This window comes from Xyrauchen texanus, chromosome 9 (genome assembly GCF_025860055.1).
Source record: "Xyrauchen texanus isolate HMW12.3.18 chromosome 9, RBS_HiC_50CHRs, whole genome shotgun sequence".
NCBI classification, from domain to species: domain Eukaryota; kingdom Metazoa; phylum Chordata; class Actinopteri; order Cypriniformes; family Catostomidae; genus Xyrauchen; species Xyrauchen texanus.
In genome coordinates this window covers 27,542,141-27,568,525 of record NC_068284.1, presented here as the reverse complement: position 1 = coordinate 27,568,525, position 26,385 = coordinate 27,542,141, and the positions used below count along the sequence as shown (strand labels likewise).

General features: G+C 37.5%; 1 protein-coding gene across 1 annotated transcript; it reads left to right on the top strand.

The window, feature by feature from the left end:
* Positions 1–210: 210 nt before the first annotated feature.
* LOC127649706 (uncharacterized protein C10orf67, mitochondrial-like) lies at positions 211–20,736 on the top strand. Its single transcript, XM_052134938.1, has 15 exons — positions 211–337; positions 1,689–1,809; positions 2,704–2,847; positions 2,973–3,047; positions 3,226–3,360; positions 6,459–6,597; positions 8,424–8,482; positions 8,581–8,646; positions 16,015–16,080; positions 19,157–19,216; positions 19,319–19,398; positions 19,477–19,542; positions 19,625–19,712; positions 20,405–20,488; positions 20,566–20,736. The coding sequence occupies exons 1-15, from the start codon at positions 252–254 to the stop codon at positions 20,734–20,736; spliced, it is 1,440 nt and encodes a 479-aa protein (XP_051990898.1). The 5' UTR covers positions 211–251.
* Positions 20,737–26,385: the final 5,649 nt, after the last annotated feature.

The window sequence follows — 26,385 nt, the reverse complement described above, 5'->3', positions numbered from 1 at the left end:
AAGAGATAATTTTTTTTTGAAGAGGACATTTAAGACTTAGGCTCAGGAAGGAACTGAGACACATTTTTTTTCACCGTTGTAATTTTGTTTTTTTTCACCTTGCGGTTCAGGGCTTCCGTACATCAGAGTAGCTTACTTCCTGTTAAGTTTCTGTTGATATGGCAACCGTCTTTAGCAGAAATCTTATTAAGTAAGATTTAATAAGTAAGGCATCTAATATTGTGCGATATTTTGACCTGTACTTTGGATTCATGGACGTTATTGAAAACAGAATCAACAGCATTGCGGATGAAGCGGAAGACGCGCTTATTTCAAAAGAGATTGAGGAAATTCGTCGGTAAGACAAGATTTTCTTTCACGTCGAGCTTGGTCTTGAAACATGCCAGTATACGTTTCACCACAAAATGTAAAAACAAATATAAAGTTACTGAAACACCCTCACGAATTTGTTGATAGTTACATATTAGCCCAAGATAAGCTAATATTAACCCTTGTGCATCCTTGTGGACATTTTTTTTTTTTTCAGTTTTGTTTTTTTTTGATAACTGTGTCTGTGTTAATGCTAACTGCATAAAATTTTCCACAGGTGTGAATTTTTATTGGAATTTTAATATTTCACCCTATTTTCTTTAAAAAATATATTTTTTGCACTAGTTACACAAAATACTCCCTCTTAGCGTCGTTTTGTCAAAAATGGCACATTGAAACCCATTAAAACTGCGATTTTTAATCCCAGTGCCATTTAACTATAAAATTATGCAATCTTGTTTAACATGCTTTCATTATGTTGGCAAGGCTTCAAAATTTACATTTTAAATATTTTTTTACCAGATCGTGCCATTTTTTTCAGGTTTGGCATATCCCTTTGTTGTTGTTTTCTGCTGTTTTTGGCTTATGCATATTATAGAGCCAATTAGATACATTATGAATATATAATTGTGTGAGTGTGTTGGTATGGATTTCAGAGTGTGGTTTGTATGTGTCTGAGGCTCTAATAATAAAAATAAAAAAAATTCTGTTTAGCATTTATTAAATTGAAAATAATTATAATTATTATATTTTTTATAAAAAACAACAGTGGCATTATGTAAACAAACCGGCGTTTAAAGTGTTAAAATTCTGAAAATAAATGAATGTTTGGTAATTATGATTAGAACTGATGCTGGTTAAAATATAAGTCAGTGAAAGTAGAAAAAAATATTATTCTATAATATTTTTATGACACTTTTTTGACATGGTCATTTTTGTCCATTATGGACTTGAGTGGTAGCTTTTTTTTTTTTAAATCTGATACTGCATAAAAAATATGAAAGCATCAAAACGAATGTTGTTGTTAATCATTGACATATCCGAGGCTCTAATAATCAAAGAAAAAATTTTTTGCTTAGCATCTATTAAATTGAAAATAATTACTATTTTTCATTTTTTCCTAAAAAAACAACAGTGGCATTATGTAAACAAACCAGCGTTTAAAGGGTTAAAATTCTAAAAATGAATGAATGTTTGGTCATTATGATTAGAGCTGATGCTGTTTAAAAACATTATGTCAGTGAAAGTGGAAAAAAATATAAATCTATAATATTTTTATGACAGTTTTTGGACATGGACATTTTTGTCCATAATGAACCTATGTGTAACTTTTTTTAATTGATGCACAAGCGTTAAAAAACTCAATCTCCCTCCACAAGGTATGCTCTGTCAAATCAGCTGAGGACAGGTATGTTCGGACAAGATGCCTGTGTCCAAACTGACGATTCAGAGTTACCAAATGTAAAGGTTCTCGCTGCCAACACTGAAGAGCTTATGAAGGTGTGTAGAGTAACATCTTACATCATTTAGAAAAACATCTCCTTATGCATAATTTAAGTGTCATTGAGTGTTACAAATGTAACATTTTGAACAGAGCACTTCATTTTGGAGGAAGAGGAATTTTAGAAAAAGAAGTAAGCTGATAAAATGTGCAGCCATCATTATGAATGCAAGTTTGTCTTTGTAGTAAAGGAGTAACAAAAAAGCAGATACATTCTTAGTGCATTCCACTAGATATTCTCAAATTCATGCTGCTGTCTTTTCATCATATTAGTTCAAGATTCTTCCAACTTGAGCCCTGAGTGACTTCACTGCTGGCTGCCTAGGTCACCTGCAGAGAAGGCATATTGTGGCTTTATTGTGAAGAACAGTGCCTTCACAATGTGTCCTCATGAGTCCTTTAGACTTCAGAGTTGAACATATTTATTACTAGGCTCACAAGTCGCAACCTAATAAATATTCTCCTAAATGCATGATTCCTAATGCTGAACACTGAAAATTATTGCTGCTTAATTGATTTATTGTTTATTTCCATCACTCATACAACAATGCATGTGGTACATTTCCTCCATAATATTGTGATGGAACCACAGCATTTTATAAAAAATAATTGTTTTGGTTTAAGATCAAATTTCGCAATTCCTTCCAGTCAAGTAAGCTGAAAGAAGATATTCCATATGCAACCGCATTAAATGGATTAGCAAGTCTTTGATTTTATTACTATTTAATAATTTGGCAAATGCTCTGATCTAAAGCGACTTTCAGTGCAGTCAATGTGTAGATTTTATCAATTTGTACATTCTCCACATTGGCGTCACTAGAAGTTGAGGAACAAGAATTCAGTCATTTGTAATGTTGTTATTTTTTGTTTTAAATTATTTGATTGTATTTCAGGAAATGCACATTCTGAAGGGAGAAACTGAAAGGAAACTGAAAATAATAAATGTTCAGTATGAGACCAAGCTGCAGCAAGAGGCTGATGCTCTTTACACAAGTTTGAATGAAAAAATCAAGAGTTTGGAAAACTTCAACAATGAGGTTTGTATGCAATACATTGCTGCTTCTATTCTAATCAAAAAATCCAATATTGTTTCTATTCTGATGATCATTACACCAGTGCATGAACCTTAACTTCAATTTGCTGTCTTTTTTTTTTTTTTAAGAAAATATCTGTTCTTCGGAGAAAATTCCAGCAGCAGCTCTCTGATGCAATGCAGGTTGTCAGAGCCAGCTATAAGGTACAATTAAAAAGAGAATGAATTTGGATTATCAACAAAAATATTAAAATGTTAACTTAATACAGTTTGTTGCTCCGAAGATTATTCATGGCATATGTCATATATCACACCATTTTACAATGACTTTTTCAATATGAAATCTTTTACTCCTTTACCATGAAATCTTTTACCATGGAAGACGTGTTACAGGACTAAAGAAGAGATTGAGCTTGTTTGTGATGACACAAATGAAAGAGTAAAGGATCTTTTAAATGAGCTTCAAGAGAAGAACCTAATGATAGAGAACATGAATGAACAGCTGAAGAAATATGAGGTACAGGCTCACCACATTCATCACAGAAAAGTTTGTGTACAATATTTTAATGTAGAACATTTTAATCTGTTTAAATTGGAGGCCTCTATGTATGTAGAGGATTTTTTGTACTTTTTTAACAAATAATTGTATTTTCCTACTGCATGTACAATTTTGTTTTATTTATTTATTAGTTTATTTACTGTATTTGGATGGTAGCTTTTGCACTGAGGCATTCAACCAGATCTCTCAAGAATTCTTCACAATATTATGAGTTGGCGAATTGGTACCAATACATACAAAATATACTCCGACCAATGAGAGACACTTCCCTCGTGTCCTTGTAGTTGAGGCCGGCACTCCACGGAGCTCTTCATGTATCCATGGGATCCAATGCAACAGAGTGCATTTGTGAGCGGGAAGACACCGATGTGTGTGTGGGAAGCGGAAGAAAGAAATGAATCATGGGACTCCCACAAAATATAAATATCTAAACATAAAATAAAAATTACTCAAATGTATTTAAGGTACAGAATATTATTTGGGTCATTCTTTTATTGTACAAGAGCAACAAAAATAAACGATTTACAGGCATAGGTTTAGCGGCTTATTCATACTAATTCTTCCTTATACTCCATGCATTGGAAAGTATCACTCTGAGGCAAAATGTCTGATCATGAATGCAGATCCCTTAGTGTTATATATGTTAATGCTTTATTATGGAAAGGTACAAACAAAACTTTGAAACCAACCACAGGTAAATAAGTAACCGCTACCTTGTAATTCCCTATTTGGCGTTTGTTCCACAAAACTGTGTTTTCATAACTTTAATCCAAACCCCATCCCTAAAGTGTTTAACACCTTACCCTTCCCAGTGCATAAACATAACCATGTTATTAATGTTAAAAGGCCTGAGGTGTTATACAGAAGAAAGAGACACTTTTTGGTTCTGAACGTGTGCTCGTTAAGCGTATGTATAGCTGATGTATAAGTTGTAAATTTTCATACAAATATTGTCATACGAGTTTGTACGAATTCACCACCACACCACGTTGTATTGTTACAAATTCTTATGAAACTATGTTCAAAGCATTGCTTGGCCAATGATGCATTTAGCATGAATGATGTCAATATGATTCTCTCATCTTGATTGCATAAATATTGTCCTGCTTGTGTTGTTATTGACCAGCAAGATAGTAATTATTGTTTAGTGGCCTGCTCTATTATGGCCTGAAATGCACTTGGTAGTGGCACGATCCCATGGCTATAAACTAATAAGAAGGTTGTTGCGTTCGACAGAAATCAATTACTTACCTTTATGCCGTTGTGAATGGGGTTACATGGAATATGAATGGCTATAAGGTACCAATAAGTAAGGCATCTATTAGTATTGGCCTTTTTAACAGACTGCCCCTTTTACTCTGCCTGAGAGAGTTATTTCTTACTCCTAGTGCCCGAGCTCTGTCCAACCAAAACGGCTGCTTGTGTTGGCAGATGGCCGAGAGAACAGCCGTACAAAACTGCCATTCAAACTGTAACAAATGAGTGCAGCCCGATGGAGTTTGAGCTTTGTTCATTGTGCTAATGAGAGCTCACAACCACACAGGAGAGATGCATGACTAATCACCTGTAGTTCTGTTACTGATGCAGATGGTGGAGCCAGAGTTAAAGGTTGGGGTGCTCAAACTGAGAAGGAAGATGTTCCTTAGAGTACATCATATCTTCATATTTTTCTGCTTTTGCTAAATCAAGTTAAAATCCTGGAAGATTAACAAATACAGATTAAGCTCACTGTCAGTTATAAGACACTCCTTCACAGTCAAGAGTGGAAGAGGGCAGAAAAAGGGAGGGAAGGATTAAGGGTGGGTGATGTTTTGGCAGAGACATTTGGATTATGGTTGTGACCGCCCTGAATGAGTCATGTTGATGTCAGATTTCTGCCATGCTGGATGCTCTGATGCCCATTCTTATTAGTGATAGAGTAAATCCTCTGGTCCATGACATGTACATCATCATCAAACCGTCACACTCTGGGAGTCACATTCATAACACATGGCTCCTTATTCTTGGATTAACCTATAATAAACAACCGCCAACCATATGCAAGATGTCAGGGTTTGCACTATCATAAATCAGAGCATTATAACAGTTGTTTATTCTGTGTGACTAAAACAAAACTATGACTTGATGTTGTCAGGCTTGTTTGAGGTAGTTCCAAGCAGGCCAAAAAAAAAGAAGGCATCAAACATCAAATACACTTTTAGCAATCTAAACTTCTTTATGATTCTTCTATACAATGTACTTTCTGCTTTCCTTATGAATGAAATAGAGAGAAAGAGTGGAGAAAAAAAAAAAACCTTGAAGTTTTGAAAGCCTTTGAATGCCTGCACAATCTTAAGTGTGACAGGCATGAAAATGTCCTGTTAATGTTCAGGCATGAATGGTTGCTGCGGTACAAAGTAGAGGGCCAACTGCGTTGATATCACAGGAACCTGATGGGCTCCATGCGGCTCCCAGTCTGCAAACTTCAGCGCAATGACATGTGATGTGATCTTGGTGACACTGGCTGCGCTGCTACTGAGGGATAGCACAAAGGCAACAAGCCCCCCCCCTGGAAACTGTGCTCTCTGTGAACCCCTGGGGCTGCTCAGTCATCCTCCAGTCACCCCTTCACACCCCAGTCCTCCCAGCCTGGCTCTACCAAGCTTGTTAGAGGGCAGGGCCCAGAATGTGGGTGGATAGGCCTCAGCTACCTTCCTTGACTTCCAGAATAAATTAACCTGAATGACAGGGGCACACAAACAGTATAATATGTATTATTCCTGTCAATATAAATGTCCCAATGAATTATGGTTTTGTATTTAATATAGTGCCGTCTTTCTTCCGGGTGCGAAGAAAAGGCAAAGAGAGAGAGGAGAAAAAAATTGACTTCTTCTAAGTGCGGTTGCTTTTTTTGTTTCTCTCTTTTTATTATGCAGGGGGAAATGGTAGGAGGCAAAAACTTTTGTAAGATTGCTTTGTGCCTGACTGGCACTCATATTTGCCATGCAGCTTGAGCAGCGTGGCTTTTGTTTTGCACCGTAAAGGAAAAGTTATAAAGGACTTGTGTCATTTTTCAGATTGCCTCAGAGGGAGTGGAGGACCTGGAGAAAAATAGACTGGAGTCAGAAAATGAAAAGCTGAAAGATAACATTGACTTGATGCAAGTCAAACTAGAAGAAATTCGACAAGCCCTGGAATACAAAGAACAGAGGCTGAGTAACGTATCTTGTCTTAGCTTGTTTATTTTTTAAACCTTACAAAAAAGTAAGATTTAAACTTTTTATTTGGGTTTGTGTGAAAATGTTTTTTTAAAAAAAACCTGGCTTGCGTGGTGGTTTTGGAAATATAGACCCATTCCCTTATCTGTCCCAGTTGTGTGATGTTGTTAACATGTAGAGTGCAATGTTTGAGGACACTTGTTGGATCATAGCTATCATCTCACACTCTCTGGGAGTCTGTGAGGAGAAAGCAAACACAAAACAGGTGTATTTTCAAGGGTCAGGTCTTTATCTATCATAGTGTTTGACGTTCATTCTTTGCATATGTAACTTGGGTAACCGTCTGAATATTTTTCATGTTTCTGATTACGCATGGCCATCTATTTTTGACATGCTCCTAATTACACAAAGTAATGTGTTGTCCACTTTAATCGAACATAAACCTCTTTTATATTAAATCCATTCCGAATGTCAAGAACCATCTGTTGAAAAGTTTTGCATTGGCTGTGACCAAAGATAAACGTTGCCCAGGTCTTAAATCTCTAAATTGAAAGAAAGCATTTGGGCCCACACTTGGCCCTTGAACAAAACACACTTGGCCCTTGAGCTTAGTGGTTGAGTGGACCTGTCAACAGCAATGCACCAGGTCAGAAGCCTGTCAGTTCCCTTAGCCAGAGCAGGTCATTCAGGCCAGGGCTGGGCTTCAGCCCACTGACCTATAAGAAGAAATTAGATAAACATGTCCTGTCCTTGTGCTGCCAAAACCAGCCTTTTTTCTCTTCACATCTTCTCAAAATGTTTTGAAAAGTTGTAGGCATCCATCCATCGTTCTATCGTTTTGTCAATCTATGTCTGTCTATCCATCCATCTGTCCATCCATCCATCATTCTATATCTATTGTTCTGTCATTCTGTATCTTTCGTGCTATCTCTCTATCATTGTATCTCTCTGTCGTTGTATTTTTCTATATCTCTATTTTTCTCTTTCTTTATTGTTTTATCTCTATCATTGTATCGTTCTATCTCTCTATTGTTCTATCTAACATTCTATTGTTCTATCAATCTAATGTTCTCTCTATCGTTCTTTTTTATATCGTTCTATCAAATCTGTCTATCTGTCTATCTGTCTGTCTGTCTGTCTGTCTGTAGTAGAACAACCCGCTGCTCCCTCTCGTCTCCCTGGCTCTTGGGGCCATCCTTCAGCCAGGCACAGAGTTGGGCAGGAGAAGATAAGAGGCGCATAATTAATATGCCTCGTTTGGGCATCGGATGATGAAGTACACCTGAATTGGATGCAGCCTCATCCATGCTGCAAAAAGAACACAGAGCACACTTCTTCTACTGCATCTACTTGTGTGCACACAGTGGCATCCTCGCAGATCCAGGAGAAAATCGGGAAGGGGACCGGCCGCATTAAACTTCCTGTGGACACTCCTCATCCTTACACGACTCCCCCTTTCACCGCGAGGATACCAGATTCCCCCTTTATTTTGGACACTTTTCCCCATGGATACCTTATTATTCCGCATTTTCAACTTTTATGTTTATTATTATTTCCAATAAACGCCTCTCCGAGGCTTGATACCACACACAATGTGTCTGACTCTTGCTCACCCCGCCACACCATCCAGCCATCCATTTTTTTAACATTTAACATTCTGTTTGTCTATTCTTTTATCATTCTGACTATCATTTTATCGTTCTATCTATCTATTATTCTAACATTTTATCATTCTGTCTATCAATCATTCTATTGTTCTATACTGCCTTTCTTCTGTCTATATTCTTATGTATAAATAAATGCACTCCCTTTGTTTATTTGTAGCCCTGGATTTGGCACAGCTAAAATCGGAGGTTGAAAATGGCAAAAAGGCCCTGCAAATGGTATTATAGATTAAAAAGATTAAGAACACACTTATGAGTTGCAAATAATATTCAGTAAACTAATTTTATTTGTATACCTTCATTTCCATTTATTTCAGTTGAAAGTTGAACATGAGCAACTGAAAATGCAGTTAAGCCTTGAAAGGGAAAGTGGCAAAGAAATGGTGAGAATTTGACCTCTTTTTTTACCTTAAAATGTAAATATTAATTTTAAGTTTAACTCTTTAGAGTTCATCCAACTTTAGGTCAGTGGTATTTAAAAACTGCTTTAATGACCAGATCAGCAGCAACATGGCCATTATTTCTCCTTCCTAAAGTATTCCTCTAATCTGTATTGCCCCCAGGAAATAATTTTACTTACCAGAAATGGTTACTGTTATAAAGATAAATTTGGCAGCATATGTCAGGTTTTTGGCACAGGTAATGTTTTCCCTCATAATTTTGAATGATGTACTTGTGTGTTAGTTCTGTGAGCAGAGAGAATCATGCCAACGGAGTATATTACCATGAATTATGGTGCATGAGAGAGGACTGTAAATTATTTTATGATATGTGATCAAGCACAGTTTAGGATATTCAGCATCGAGGCTGACATTGTAGCATGTTGATTGTGGTAAAACATTTGGCGAATGGAGGTGGCATAGCTTTTTTGACACATATTGATATAGTATTGTTTATTTAGTGTTTTATCTTTTGTGCAGTAAAAATGTGAGTGAAATAACACTGTGTGGTGTTAAAATTGGGGCTATGCCAAAGTTTATATTATTGAACTACAGTAAATGTGGTCAGAGCTCTTTGTTTTGCATTTCGAATAAGTTCTAAGTTGGACTGTTGCCTTGTATTCATAAGTCATGTTCTAAAATTTTGGCCTGTTTCTTTATTTTACCATCAAATCTAATAAGTGCAATATAGGTTAGTTAAAAATATTGTCAACATGCAGAATTGTTCATGTAAATGCTAAAAATACAGATGGTTTTACAGACCAAAAATGTATTCAAGTAGAAAGCAAGTATCTTTTTACACAGCATCTGTGGTTGATTGCAAGGAACAATATAAACCAAGTCTGCCACACAATGGGTAAAATTAAAATATGGACTCAGAAGACAACGTAAAAAGAGTGTGAAAGACTCTATGGTACTCAGCCATTGAATCTGGCCACACAGAATATAGAAGGTTAAAAGTCTCCCTCTGGCCTGGCAGGTTGCTGGGAGACAAGCAGCAAGGGTCCTGTCAATGCTGGCATAATTTACCCTGCAATCAAATGCTCATATTAGGACAGCTCTTCAACAAAGTAAAAAAGATACACATATGTGATGGGGCGAAGGGCGAGGCCAGGTCGTGATTATACACGCCTTATCAGGCTAATTAAGCCTCCGAGAGGGATAAAGGCCGATTGCGGACGGTGGTGCGACGAGAGAGAGATCGTTTACGGACATGTCCGTGATGTGTGTGTGTTTATATTTTGTTTAAGTTAATCATTAAAAAAAACACTTACTTGCCAGTTCTCTGATATGCCGTAGCTTGTTCCTCGGCCACTCCTCCACCCTCTAACGGACGACAGCCGCGCCTCTCCGGGCGGACGGAACGCCCCGCCGCATTCTCGGGGAACAGAAGGGGTCTCCACCGCCCCTGGCAGCGGTTCACCCGCTCCAGGTGGTCGGCAGCGAGCCCCTCCCCGCTCGCGGTCGGCGATCTCAGACCCCATCGGTTTCAGCGGCTGGTAGGGGACTCCTCCGCCCCTGGCAGTGGCCCTGACCGCTCCAGGCAGTCGGTTAGGAGCCCCTTCTCCCCTCGCGGCTGCTCCGTTGGGGTGGATGGTAGTGGCGAGAACTCTACTATCCCTCCACCTTCTCGGGTTTCACCAAACCGGCCTGGCAATATAAACAATATTTTAATGATTAACTTAAACAAAAGACAAACACACACACATGACGGACATGTCCGTAAACGATCTCTCTCTCGTCACACCACCATCCGCAATCGGCCTTTATCCCTCTAGTAGGGTTAATTAGCCTGATAAGGGACCGGGTGTGTATAATCACGACCCAGCCCCGCCCTCCGCCCTGTCACAACATACAGATGTTTACTGTTGCCACTTGTTGCCAGAACATGATTTTATTTTTTTGTATTTAGCTAGTACGGCTACAACTAATGGTTATTTTGATAATCGATTAATCTAGTGATTATTAGAACGATTACTCAACTTGTGCCCGGCTTAAAAGGTTGTATTAAATATGCTTACTAATAATTAAGAGGACAAAATCATCTTTTAAAAATACCTTTAAATGACATTCACTTAATTAAAGGGGAAAAAAAATACTTTTTATTAAGTTTAATTCAGTAAAGAAAGTCCCTGCAAAAAATATTATTGGTATCAAGTGTTTGTCTTATTTTCCATTTACAGTTGTCTAAAACAAGATACATTTACTTGAGAAGCAACATATAAGCTATTTATACTTGCTTTAGAGAATGTATTTTAAATATAAGTTTATTTTTTCACTTGGTTATACTTCTGTGAGTGCCTTAAAGACAAAATATACTTATATTCAAGATCTATTCTCTAAAAGCAATCCTGTTTCTCAGGTGAATGCAACTTTTTTAAAGGAATTTTAGATATTTTAAAATATGAGTATTTTTAATATTTCATTCAATATTCTCAGATAACATATTTATCTTCTGCAGTATAGCTGCTAAAGTAAATGTACGTTGCTTTAAAGGAGTTTTAAATATTTATATTGGAATACAAGCCAAAACAAAAACAAATCAAAAACGTGTTTTGTTGCAGTGTATAATGAGGCAAAGACCCACCTCTCAACTTTTTGTTCACTTTAATCCATCTTTAACTCACAAAAAAAAAAACTCTCTCTTATTAATAAAGCTGCATTTTGCCAATTTTCTTCACGATAAGAAATGCACAGTGACATATATTATGATTCAATAAGTCGCGAGCCATCACGTTATAATCTAGCTGCATTAAGCGTGCATGCTTGAGGTTGAGCGTCCCTGTGCAAGTGTGCCTTAGCCGGATGTAGTTTCAATATCTCCCCCTTAGATCGGGACATTTGTGCAACTCATAGAAGAGGCACTTACTGCACAGAGAGTTTTCCATTTTTGCATTATATCTCCCTCATAATTTGCAATATACATCACCTGAAGCTGTTTGGTAAGTTTAGAGTGCATCTGGACTGTGAGCTGTGTAATTCTTTCTCTTCTCAGTCAGGCACGAACTGCAGAGCAGCCCTAGTGCATCATCATTAGTTTATTGTGATCTCATGTTACATTAAATGAGATCAAACGACTATTCATCAAACAAAAAATGTTGTCACCAATTTGCTATTGTCGACGTTGTCGATAACGTTGAATTATCGTTTCAGCCCTATTAGCCAAACATGTTGGTTTTTTTTACATGTATTTATGGCAAGCTGTGTAAATATAGAAAAATGATAAGTAATGAGTTGGACAATTATAAGAAATATCAGGGCTGAAAATGAAATGATGAAAAGAAAATTGCTGTTAACACTAATTTAGTAATTAATTTATTTAAATAAATAGTGTTATGTAATTTGAAGTGTTTAATAAAGAAAGAAAAAAGGAAAAAAAAAAAAGGTAAATGGAAAAACTATATTTAGAAAATAATTGAAATATTCTGTAATTTGAATCTTTAATATTTTATAGTATGCAGATGTTTATTATTTCATGATACAATTATTTTACTCACTTTTGTTGCATAAATGTATTTTCTTTTCGCAAAGTGTCTTATAATAGAGAGGCATATTAGTTTCAGATCAATAATTTTCTAACAGCTCTTCACTTAGTACTGAGTGGACACAAAACCTTGTAGGACCAGGAAAGAGGCTAATGGAGCAGGTGGTGTCCAAACACTCCATGTAAAAGCTTAATAAAGACCTATTTAATGTTGTTTGAGCCCCCGGGAAAAAATAATTATCCATATTTAGTGTAGCTGCTCAGATTGGCCTCTTTTCAGTCTTGTACCCTTTGTTGAGTCGGCCTTTTGTGCTGTGACTAACAAACTCCAATGTTAATGTCTAGCGTATGCATAAAAATAAGAAGTGGAAAATTTTCATTTTGAAAAAGCACAATTTTCTTCACTTTATTTTGGTGACTTTTGGTGATCAGTGGAGTAGAAAATGTGTTTCCAGAGGACTCTGGGAAAGACCTATAATGAGAGGCTGAAGCCCAGGCCAGAGTGAAGTGTGAAGCTTAGCTGGGTGTACGTCGGACACCCAAATGAAAAGCCCCTTAACAACACAGCCAAACTTGTCAACAGCATAGTTTGTTGATGACTTTTAAAGAATACTGTAGGGGAGATCAGGGGCAGTTGTAACACACTACATATTTTCACTGATTTTTTTTTTTTTAATTATACACTTATTCAGCACATGCACAGTAGATTTCTCTGTCTGAGAGAAAGATAGGTAAAAGTTTCAATAAAAAAAATAATAATTTTATACTTACATTTTTCTTCTGCCTTTTGAATTGAACGAAAAATCTACTTTATCTCTAGGTTTTTGGTTAAAAGTTATAATGAGTGACAGCATTGCTGGGATCCATACAAGATTTTATAATACCAGTGCGGTTGGGGGCAATTGCAACACTAGTTGTTAAATAACATTTTTATAATTTAATTGAAATATTTACTCTTCAAAATTCGACACTGAATTAAAATAGTTTAGTTAAAGACTCATCTGCTGATCTATATATTTTTGTATAAAGGATTTGACATATTAGTAATTATAATGCAGTTTCACATTTATTATTCTTAGACTATTTATATAGATAACAATTTACAAAAAGGTTCCATTAATTAACATTAGTTAATACATTAGGAATCATGAACTAACAATGAACAATGTATTTTCAACAGCATTTATTAATCTTTGTTAATGCTAGTTAATAAAAATGCAATTGTTCATTCTTAGTTTGTTTAAAGTGCATTAACTAATATAAACGCATGCTAAATTATATTTAGAAAATGTATTACTATGTGTTGAAATTAACATTAACTAAGATTAATAAATGCTGTAAAAGTATTTTTCATTTTAAGTTCATGTTTACTAATGTTGTTAACTAATGTGTGAAAGACCTCTGGTCAGGAAAGGAGGAAGCTAGAGCCGGATGCACATTCAACAAACTTTAATCCAAGCACCACATTGAACTGAAAACATAGCAACATAAACACACAGCTTCAAGGTGTTTCTGTCTCTCTCTCTCTGCATCTCTCTCCCGACTGCAGCTCTGCCCCAGCTTTATCCCCCACCTACTCACGCTGTCATCACTCACAGCTGAGCGAGATCTTTCGCCTCAGGTACACACCTCGCCCTCCCTCCCCTCCTTCCTCGCTCCGCCCCACCTGGCGTGCCACACTCCCCCATCGCCCAATTTACGTCAGGGACCTATTCGGCCTGTACTTACTCCCCTCCCACTCTGGAGAGGAACCACGGTCCTTCCAGTCGACCCAGCGCTGGATTGTTTTCCCCTTCTCCGGTACTCAGGCACCGCACTAGGGGAAGGAGAGGGTGGGGGATGCAAGAGAAGGAGAGAGCATGAGAGGGAGGGAGAAAGAGGGAGAGAGAGAGAGAGAGAGAGAAGAGACAGACAACATTCTTCTTCGGCTCCTGCAGGCATGCCACCCACCTGGTCCTCAGCCGCTCCTCTACCCCCTGGCAGACAGCAGCAGGTTCCTCCACCTCCTGGCGGCCGACAGTGGCTCCTCCGTCCCCTGGCAGATGGCAGCAACTCCTCCATCCACTGGTGGACGGCAGCAGCTCCTCCGTCCCATGGCAGACGGCAATGGCTCCTCCCTCTCCTGGCGGATGCCAGCGAGCTCCTCCACCCCTTGCTGGACAGCAGCGGACAGCATGTTCTTCTTCCTTTCCTGGGTTTCGGTACCACTGTGAAAGACCTCTGTTCGGTCGGAATGTAGGAAGCTGGAGTCGGATGCACATTCAACAAACTTTAATCCAAACACTACATTAAACTGAAAACATAGCAACATAAATACACACAGCTTCAAGGTGTCGCTTTCTCTTTGTGTCTCTCTCCCAACTGCAGCTCTGCTCCCGGCTTTATCCCCCACCTACTCACACCATCGTCACGCACAACTGGGCGAGATCATTCGCCCCAGGTGCACACCTCGGCCTCGCTGCTCTCCTTCCTCACTCCTGCCACAAAATGCTAACAAATGGAACCTTGTAAAGTGTTACCTATACAGTATATATATATATATATATATATATATATATATATATATATATATATATATATATATATATACGAAAAATTAGGCCAACCATTTGTGTACCTCAGATTTGTCAGACCAGGCGATGTTTTTCCAATCGTCTACAGTTTTGGTTAGCCTGTGCCCTCTGCAGCCTCAGTTTCCTGTTCTTAGCTGACAGTAGTGGTACCAAGAGGGATCTTCTGCTCTGCATCTGCCTTAATGTTGTAAATGTTGTACATTTAGAAATGATTTTTTGCGTAGCACTATTGTTACGTGTGGTTATTTGGGATACTGTCACCTTCCTTTCAGCTTGGACCATTCTCCTCTGAGCTCTGTCATTAACAAGCCATTTTTCTTTTGTCTGGCACCAACAATCATGCTATGGTCTAAATCACTGAGATCACATTTTTCCATTCTGATGGTTGATGTGAAATTTAACTGAAGCTCCTGACTCATATCTGTATGATTTTATACATTACACTGCTCCCACACAATTGGCTGATTAGATAATCGAATGAATACGTAGAAGTACAGGTATACTTCATAAAGAGGCTGTTGAGTGTGTATATATATATATCAGTTGGATTATAACTGGAGATATATATATGTATATATATATATATATATATATATATATATCTCCAGTTATAATCCACTTAGACTTTTGCTTTAAAAAACATTATTATTGACAGCTAAAAATAATTTGTATTATATAAAGGTGAAAACTATTCAGTTATAAGGATTAAGCCAATGATATTATTACATTATGGTGTGCTATTTTGTGAGATACTGTTGGTGAATATTTATATTTACACTCAGACACTTTTAAAATCCCATTTTATTGCATTATAATTTGCCTCATTTCATGCAAGCTTGTTCTGTTTTGTAAAGAAACGTACGGTTTATCATTTATCAGTGGCAGCGATGACATGTTGGACTTATTGTTGATTTGACTTTATGATTCATCAGAAATACTTAATCTAATCAGACAACCCTACTTAATTTTCCAACGATCTCCCAGGGATGATGACTCCAAAAAAATATTTTATATTAATCGACTAGATTAAAGCATGCAAAAAGTTTGATTGCCCCTGGTCCCCCTACTTCACTATGTTGCAACAGTAAAAGTGAATCTCTAGAGAAAATTTATAATTTTTAAAGAAATCTGTGCAAATCTGAAATACTCCTAGAGTGGCCAGATCTTTTGGAATGTTTGTGAGTAAGCAATTGTAGCCCACATATAAAGTCTCGTCTGCTGATCCTGAGACAACATGTGTATTTTCCTTTGCAGATAAAACAGTTAAAAGAGGAAATGGAGAAAGGAATGAAATACATTGAAACCTCACACATGAAAGAGGTGTGTATGAGATGCAGCTGAACACATGCTCCGTGAATATGCCTTAGTTACGGCACAGACCTGACGGATTTTAGCACAGCATGGTGGCAAAGATATCTGTCTCAGGATGTTTGAAGGTGCTGAACTCATGGCCAATTCATGGTCCCTCAGTCACCCCAGACATCAGAGTCCTTAAGCAAAGATGGAGGAAAAGGTGCACATGCAGTGTTTAAGTCCAATCTACCTTAGCCATGAGCCTGGGGTTCAACTACAACCCACACCAACACTAACCTGCATTCATTAACAGCCCTTTGTGATGTAAGGTGGCTCCCTCTCCCTTCTTTAAAAAAAACACTATCTGAAGTGACTATCTTGTCCTTTCCCATTGAAACCACATCCCATATGCCTTATTTTGAGACAAGGAATTAAAAGCCCACTAACTGAAGTGAAATACATTTCTTATAATTAAAAGGCTAGTACACCCAAAAATAGGTGAAAATCACAGTTACTGTAAGGCACATACAATGGAAGTAAAAGATGAAAATGCATAAGCATTGAAATACACTCTATTTCAAAAGTAAAGCCACACAACATAAACATTATACATGTTAATATAATTTTTATGTGATTACATTTCTTACTAACCTTATATGTGTATAGTTATATCCAATGTTAAACCTTTTTTGTCATGACGATGTAATGGCTGTAAACCTTGTAATCTGGTAAAAACTGTAATGCAAGTAAATACCTGATTTTATCACACTAAAATCATGTTAATACATTATAAGTCTTGTGGCTATAGTTTTGAAACAGTGTGTGTTAAAGTTTTAAAGAGTATGTAATTTGTGCGAAACTAGCGCCACAGAACGGAATTGCAAAATAAACATGTTTTCAAAACAGCTTTCTGAATATGCCCTCATCTGCGGTTGTTCAAACAGTCAGATAGTCCAGCCCCCAACTTATGCCATTGGTTGAGTTATGTTGTTGGGACGGATCTTAGCGGGTCACTCAAAACGAACACTAATTTAATTCATAAATTAACCTATGAATGGCTTGCTTGTAGTTGTCCTGCATATTAAGCTGGGATAGGAGAAAGCATTTTGACACTGAAAAATTTATATCAGCTTTATTGTTTATTTTTATTTTAACAAATTGTTGTTTTTTTTTGCATTTATTGCAACAATAGACCTGCAGGTAATTTGGGTTCTCTTTTTCTGTGAATGATTTGTCTTTGACACTCTACTGAACCTGACTTATTTAAATCCCTATTTATATTACCATTTTCTTGTGCTAATCAAACTTCTCTTTAGATAAAGACTAAACTATCTGTGTAGCTAATCATCTATCAACATTTCCAAAGCATCAAGTCTCCATATACTCCACCTCTGTTTTTTTTTTTCCTCATTCATGGCTTGTCAAGGCTCCATCAGGGAGGAGGGGATGGGGGGTTTAAACAGGGCAATGGGAACGATGACTCTGTCAACATACTGACCACACAGAGGTGGCAGAGGAGGCAGCCAGTGTGAATCCCCAGCCGCAGCGTTTAGGAGAGGGTGGAATGTGGCATGCAGCTGACACAACACCATGACAGGCTAGAGTGGGTGTGGGGATACTTCTGAATAGAAGTGGACAATAGGCCTGGTTTAAAGTCAACTTAATAAAGGGTGCCCTTACAATGAGCTTGGCCACTGTAGTGGTAAACTATTATGGAAATGTGCGGAACCCTTATCTTTTTTTTATAGTGCCCAAGCTTCTATCAAAACTGGCATGTGCCTGGCCCTGTATAGGCAGTGACTCAAGCTTAGATGCAATGTGTACACAAGTTTATATATTTGCCTTAACAAACAGTCATTCCATAAATATGTGTTTGAAAGTGATTACAGTTTTGAATGGTTAGGAGCTCTATCCTTCAGAATCAAGATTTAATGATTTTTTAATACAATTTTTTCTTCTCATCTATCCAAACATATAGTACATGGAATACAATTAATTTATCTGTTAAAATGGCTTTAATTAAATATTTGCTGGAAAAAGTACAAGTTCATCCTGCATCCATCAAACTAATAAGGAAACAGACCATGTGTTACATGACTTCATTAGTGTCTGTGCTCAATGCTGAGTGCTTCACGAATCCCTACACAACTCACTAACTTATTGTCACAAATCAACACCTACGCCTACTCCCCTTTATGCATAATGGGTCTTTGAACTCTCTGGCAAGGAAACTTTTTTTCTCCCATTCTCATTTTTTTCTTTGATTAGGAAGAAAGAAATAGGGTGGACTGACCCTTTCTGTGTTGGGTTAAACTAAAAACACACTTGGCACCAACTTTTACTAAGAGAAACTTTATAAGGGACTCCCATGTTCTGTTAAACCTTTTGGGGAACATGGCTGGAAAAGTGGATGTCCGAGCTGACCTGAGGTGACCCGACCTTCACACTGCTCTTAGCGTACACACTCAATCAACCAACATGACATTCCACAGAGCTGTCAGGCCTTGATTGGACATGCCCACAAAGTGGACATTTGGTGTTAAAATGTCCCTTTGTGAGCAATGGATTGATATTATGATATGCAGAATATGTCCCTCCATTTAAATCTCCATTGGAAAAAAGATAAAGCAAAGATGGTGCTCCAAAGCCATTTTCTTTTTTTCAGAGGCAAGGTGGACTGGCAGATAAAGCGTGTTGCTAGATTCAGTAGAATAGTATCCTTAAAGGGATTTTTGACCCAAAAAAGATGTTTGGTTGAATTTCGGCAGCCTCGGTCACCATTTACTTTCACTGTATGGAAAAAACTTCATAATGAGTGTGAATGGTGATGGCCCTCAGTCCCAAACATTCTGGCTAACATCCCCCTTTGTGATCCATGGAAGAAAGAAATTACATGGGTATGGACATGAGTCTAAGTAAATTATGACATCATTTCCGTGTTTGGGTGAACTACCCCTTTATGATGGACTGTAATGAAAATGCAAATAAATACGAGTAACATTTATTTATCCTTCTTTACTGACATACAAACACCATACAGTAATGCATGGTTGTAATTGTAAGATGTGTTAGGCTGTGATCATTGTGATTTTCATGTTGTCAGAAAGCAGCCTTTGAAATGAAGTTTGAGGAGCAGAAGCTGACAGAACACACAACCATGGAGGTACATTAACCATTCTCCTTTTTGAAGAAGACATTGGTGCCGTGGTGCATATGCACATGAATAAGCTTATCTGAATCTTGATTTGCATTTTTTTCCCTTCAGGTTGCTGGGAATACAGAGCTGGTTCAAGAATTAAAAGAACTAAAAAAGACTGAGGCAGAGCAAAAAAACGAGATTGGAAGGTATTATTAAATTTAGACAGAGATCGTTGTTACATACTTTTCTCCTTTGTACTGTGTCTTACTGTTTCATGTTAACAGGCTCAAAAAGCAGTTGTGCATCTCAAATCAGGTGTGGGAAAAGAAGTTTGAGATTTTAAGACAGAGGTACACAGCGAAATTGTGTGACTCAAAATGTTGTTTCAATAGTCTGTATGAGTCATGCTACATTGACCATTTCTCTCTTAAGTTTCCATGCCATCAAGGATGAGATGTTCTTAAGGCAGACGTTGCAGCGGCAAGAAGCTATTCTGCACAATGCCTCGGTCAGCTTTGGGGTCAGTAGATTCTCTTGAAGCACTACACTTTTGTCAACTAACCATAAAAAAATCCCTTGGAATGAATAATCTCTCCAATTATATTTACACTACAAATGTGGGTGAGTTTCAGTTAGACAAAAACACGCCTTTTCTTTCATCAAAGCTCTCGATTTTACCACACTAATAGAGGACAGGAGCTTTAATAATGTAATCCTTTATGAAATCTGCACCTGTGGCCTGTCCCACACACAAACAGAGGACATATACAGTAGAGGTTAAACCACAAGCCATTTATTACACACATTTTAAACATTACACACAGCTGAGAATTCCTTAGTGTGACAAAAGCGAGTGACACCGCTGTTGGTGTTCCTAATGTTTGCCATGAATATGTTATATTTTTAGCATACATGTCTGTATGTGTGTACTTTGCTGTAGTTTGGGGTCCACTTGTCCCCAGAAGTAAGTTAAGTCTAACAAAACCTCTCTTTGGGGACATTTAAGGAAAAATCATTTGGTAAAACAATTGATTAATAAAAGGATTGTTTTTATTTATTTATTTTAAATAACTATTTAAAAAATTAAAAGGATTTATTTTAGCTTTAGTGTTAGGTTTTGGGGTATGTCTTAATTTAGTTAGCTAAGTAAATGTGTGTTTGTGCCTTTGTGTATGTGAAACTTTGAGAGTTTCAGTTGTCTTTTTCCTGCAGATGGATGCTCCTTTTTCACCACAGCAGAAGAGTACAGCAGACCTTAGCTTTAAAAAGTTGTGCTGTACCACTGTGGCACCCTTGGTAAGGAACTTTCCAATTGAAACTGTTCTGGTATATTTGTGTTGAACTCTGTAGCTTAAATGGCCCTCCGCTCTTAGCCAAGTATAGGTGCTGGAGGCCAGCAGAGGATGGATAGGGCAAGTGGGAACATTGACTTCAGTCTACAGAGTAAGAAAAGGGCTGATGCTCTCCTTGGCTCAGGTTTGTGCACTTTCCATGTTCAACTGAAAGAGACAATAACAGAGATCAATAACTTTAACAACTTCTAATACATTTAGCTTGCTTACAGCTGTAGTATAACATTAAAAACTGTCCTCAAATTTAGAAGCATATCAAAAAGAATATGTTTAATACATTTTTAAAGATATTGATTTGACCAGACATCAATCTGAAAGGCTGCCTTGTGAGCTATTATCATATTAGCACTGACACATGAGGAATATGAAGGAGAAATGATGGAGAGAGTTGTGTTGCCTCAGCTACTTTTTAATCTCTCTTTTGCCTATTGTTGACTTTCTGATGATTGGGATCTAGACTAATGATTTTAGCAGACATAGCTAGATAACTACAAGACTTAATACCCTCTGTCAATATGGAAACTCTCAGACACAAATACCTGATGCACAGAAGCTAACTAATCAATCTGCCAGATTACATAGCTGTCCTGTCTGGGAATTTCAACAGGCACGTAATCATAGACAATAGATGGTTAGATTGTTGACTCCGCTCTAAAGTTGTTGTTTTTTTTATTTCATGGAAATCATATTTGTAATAAATAAATGTTAAAAACATGCTTCCACTCTTATAACTAATGAAATGTTTTTTTTTTTAAATGGTTAGATGTACTAACACCGCTAAATGACAGAGCGACACATTTTTTAATTTGACAGTTTATATAATCTAATATAATATATAATTTAAGCATTGAGAAAAGATATGTTCTTGCAGCCTGCACTCTGGATAGAGACATCTAAAGGGCCTGTAATGCAGTAGATTTGAGTGGGTCAGCACAAAGGTGGGTCACTGGTCCTCAGCCCAGAGGGCCTGGCCAGTGACCTCTACAACAGCTAGCCAGCCCCTGTCTAAACCTTGGGAATCTGGTCCATACATCACCACTGACACCCAATAATTGAGACACTGGAGATAAGGCACTAGCTACTGAGGGTGTTGAAAGACTTAGAAAGAGTCTGCAAACATTGTTGTCACACAGCAGATTGTTTATTCACTGGGTCACCAATACTAAGGTGGCGTGAATAATTTCAAGCCTATATGGCAAACTTACAAGCTCTTATTTAGACATCTGAGCTGTGGCTGCCTGCCTGAGGGGACACTCATGTGTTTTTTCATGTCACTGTCTTGTTAGCTGATCATAATTTTTACTTTGGTTGCAAATATTCTTGGCTATGATTTAAGCATATTTACAGCCAATATGTTTGACTTGGTACAATGCCACAAAACACACACACACACACACACATACAATAGGGATATACCATAAACTCCTATTGTTTGTATATAAAGCTAACTATAATTACCATAAACTAATCCTAACCCACAACCTAATCCTAACTGAAGTTTTTTGCATTTTTACAATTTTAAAAATCATTATTTAATTTATGAATGGATTTAGAAAAAAAATGTAAACAAGGACATCCTAAAATGTCTCCAAAAGGAGGATTTGTCCAATTTGGCTCACTTTTGCATACAAAATGGCACCTAAACTATAGCTAAGTAAGTACACACTGATAAACACACACACACACACACTCACACACACATGTTTAATATATTAAGCATTAATCATATTAACCACTTTACAGACATTGTAAAAGCTAGTAAAATTTGCTTAGCAGCATGTTTCAACTTTTTACAAAAAGGTTTAAATGTTCCCTTTTTTATACGGCAAGAGTATAAGGCTGTGCAAATGATCAAAAGAAGGGGGACAAGACTGCTTGGACACACAACCATAATACATTTAGTTTTTTCTTCCTTTTTGTTCATGAATACGTCTGGGCCATATGCTTTGCTGCAGAAATATTTGAAAGAGGCATTAACAAACCCAGGCCCACCACATTAAACTCTATAACAATCTTCATTCATGGTAACTTATAAGACTCAATTAATCAACCTCAACAATGGCAATTCTGATGTGTTCAAGCAACCTGAATGGCCTAGGTCACCATTAGGGCAGTCCTGAGTTTGACTTTTTTCTTTGCACTTAAAACGATATACTCAGTCATCATCAATTACTAAGATGCCTTTTACCTCATATTTAGATCTAAAAAAAAATTCTAATTAAAACACTCTCTGAGTTCAAAATGTACTTTTTGTTTGTCTTTCGTTTTGTCAAAATTGCTACAAAGCCCCTCAGTTGATAAAAAGCCTATCAGTCAGTCTCAAAAGAGCATGTCTTCTCTGCTGCAATGTGAATGATATTGTTGTGGCTATTCCAGTGGGCTGAAAAGGGGTAACCACTGGTTTGATTTGGTTACACGGTGTGGTTAAGTTCCCCCTCCCACCACCTTGGTGTCTATGGAGGGTCCGTGACCTGTTTTGAATCGGCCAGGGAAATGTCATGTTGCCCCTCCCATGTGCAGTACTCACATTCAATTGATTGGTACAAAAAAATGACTTGTGATGGTTAAAACCACTGTTCCTTCCTTAAATGGCTGCTTGGATCCTGTAATAATGTACTCTGCCTCAAACAAATCATTTTTATTCTTAAAGCTGTTTTACTGATTTAATTGCAGAATCCTAACTGGTCCTTCCTGATGAGAAGTATGAAGAATTCTCCCTGACCCTATTTCTCCCCTTATGAACAGGCAACCACATTTTAAAACACTCCTTGACCATGTCTTTTGATAGTGAAACCATAGTTAAAATAGACTGTTCTTAATCATACATAGTACATCTTCAGTTCATCTACAAATTGTTCTTATATAAAAGTCTTGTAAAGTCAAAAATGAACAATGACATTTATTATATGATCTGGTGATGAGATTAATTTGATATCATATTGTACATCAATAATATATTTGTTTCTGTTGCAAATCTGAAGAAGGAAAGATCTGGAGAGAGAGAGAACTAAAAATCTCACGCAGTCCTATGGATATTAATCTGTGTGCTTTTACTATATTTCCTCAATTGTTTTGCTTTTACTAATAAATAATTTTCATATTAATTCCTATTTTATACATCCAAACAAAAGTAATTTAATTTAGTCAGTGAGGATATCATGACTCAAAATGGCTTTCAACCTGCTTGTCATGCTTTCAAGAAAAAAACTTAAAATCTCTTTAAGTAAATTCATTAGATTTCTACAATAGTAAAGCCACACAGAGCTCCCATTAAGAAAAACAAAACAAAAACAAAACAAAGGCTATCGTGACTTTAACTGACTGTTATTGACTGTGATTTGAATGGACTCAGTCTACTCCAGCTCTTAAGCCTGAATGCTGTTGGAGAAGTGTAGACATGAGTAACCGTATGCATTCTTCTGCTGAAGTGAAGAGTGCTCCATTAGACTTTAGCTGTCCGCTTGCCGCATACGGCAAAAAAAAACAGTGGAATGCAAAGCTTTGGAGGCGTTCTCAATGTCTGTGAAGCCAAACAATAAGATCTTAAGATCTTGTCTCTCCAACCTATTTCAGACTTGATCTATCCTAACCTCTTTCTCTCCATCTTTATTTCACTTCTTCACAATGTACCGAATGTACACACTGTAGCACCTACCGCCATTGTTACTTTTTTTTTAAAGTTATGTAAGAGTTGATATTGCTTGAACGAAGTATGAACTCATTAACAGTAGTGCCATTGACCTTCTAAATCTATAGAACCTAATGAATCAGCTGATGAGTTATCCTCAAGATTTAGTGTTCTATAAAAATGGTGTCCCTCTGTGGCAAACCCCTGCGGAGCTGTTCTCCAAACTCTGGTCTCAACAGACCCCACTGACCCTCAGGGATAGGCTTAGAATCAATTACCAATTTCTCCTTTAACTATCTGTCTTGTACAATGGATTGTTGTTGGGTTATGACTTGATCAGCCTGATCTCTGTGCCGTGACCTTTTCTCAGGGATTATGTGATTATGGCCTAATTCCTTGTAATCTTCAACTAACTGGTCCATTGCCAAAGTCACAAAACCACTTTTCCATACTGCTGTGCTACTGAACAGGCCAGCATGGTCCAAACTGCTTTCAACCGAGTTACCACAGAGAACACTATCCGATGTCAGATATATATATATATATATATATATATATATATATATATATATATATATATATATATATATATATATATATACAGTGAGGAAAATAAGTATTTGAACACCCTGCTATTTTGCAAGTTCTCCCACTTAGAAATCATGGAGTGGTCTGAAATTGTCATCGTAGGTGCATGTCCACTGTGAGAGACATAATCTAAAAAAAAAAAATCCAGAAATCACAATGTATGATTTTTTAACTATTTATTTGTATGATACAGCTGCAAATAAGTATTTGAACACCTGAGAAAATCAATGTTAATATTTGGTACAGTAGTCTTTGTTTGCAATTACAGAGGTCAAACATTTCCTGTAGTTTTTCACCAGGTTTGCACACACTGCAGGAGGGATTTTGGCCCACTCCTCCACACAGATCTTCTCTAGATCAGTCAGGTTTCTGGGCTGTCACTGAGAAACACGGAGTTTGAGCTCCCTCCAAAGATTCTCTATTGGGTTTAGGTCTGGAGACTGGCTAGGCCACGCCAGAACCTTGATATGCTTCTTACAGAGCCACTTCTTGGTTATCCTGGCTGTGTGCTTCGGGTCATTGTCATGTTGGAAGACCCAGCCTCGACCCATCTTCAATGCTCTAACTGATGGAAGGAGGTTGTTCCCCAAAATCTCGCAATACATGGCCCCGGTCATCCTCTCCTTAATACAGTGCAGTCGCCCTGTCTCATGTGCAGAAAAACACCCCCAAAGCATGATGCTACCACCCCCATGCTTCACAGTAGGGATGGTGTTCTTGGGATGGTACTAATCATTCTTCTTCCTCCAAACACGGTTAGTGGAATTATGACCAAAAAGTTATATTTTGGTCTCATCTGACCACATGACTTTCTCCCATGACTCCTCTGGATCATCCAAATGGTCATTGGCAAACTTAAGACGGGCCTTGACATGTGCTGGTTTAAGCAGGGGAACCTTCCGTGCCATGCATGATTTCAAACCGTGACGTCTTAGTGTATTACCAACAGTAACCTTGGAAACGGTGGTCCCAGCTCTTTTCAGGTCATTGACCAGCTCCTCCCGTGTAGTTCTGGGCTGATTTCTCACCTTTCTTAGGATCATTGAGACCCCACAAGGTGAGATCTTGCATGGAGCCCCAGTCCGAGGGAGATTGACAGTCCTGTTTAGCTTCTTCCATTTTCTAATGATTGCTCCAACAGTGGACCTTTTTTCACCAAGCTGCTTGGCAATTTCCCCGTAGCCCTTTCCAGCCTTGTGGAGGTGTACAATTTTGTCTCTAGTGTCTATGGACAGCTCTTTGGTTTTGGCCATGTTAGTAGTTGGATTCTTACTGATTGTATGGGGTGGACAGGTGTCTTTATGCAGCTAACGACCTCAAACAGGTGCATCTAATTTAGGATAATAAATGGAGTGGAGGTGGACATTTTAAAGGCAGACTAACAGGTCTTTGAGGGTCAGAATTCTAGCTGATAGACAGGTGTTCAAATACTTATTTGCAGCTGTATCATACAAATAAATAGTTAAAAAATCATACATTGTGATTTCTGGATTTTTTTTTTAGATTATGTCTCTCACAGTGGACATGCACCTACGATGACAATTTCAGACCCCTCCATGATTTCTAAGTGGGAGAACTTGCAAAATAGCAGGGTGTTCAAATACTTATTTTCCTCACTGTATATA

What these genes read in the sequence shown, in the direction of transcription:
- LOC127649706 (XM_052134938.1), top strand. Translation starts at nt 252, where the DNA reads ATGGACGTTATTGAAAACAGAATCAACAGCATTGCGGATGAAGCGGAA. An exon ending in ATACAAAGAACAGAGGCTGA is followed by an intron (nt 6,598 to 8,423) that starts GTAACGTATCTT and finishes GTTTATTTGTAG; the next exon opens with CCCTGGATTTGGCACAGCTA. An exon ending in AAACCTCACACATGAAAGAG is followed by an intron (nt 16,081 to 19,156) that starts GTGTGTATGAGA and finishes TCATGTTGTCAG; the next exon opens with AAAGCAGCCTTTGAAATGAA.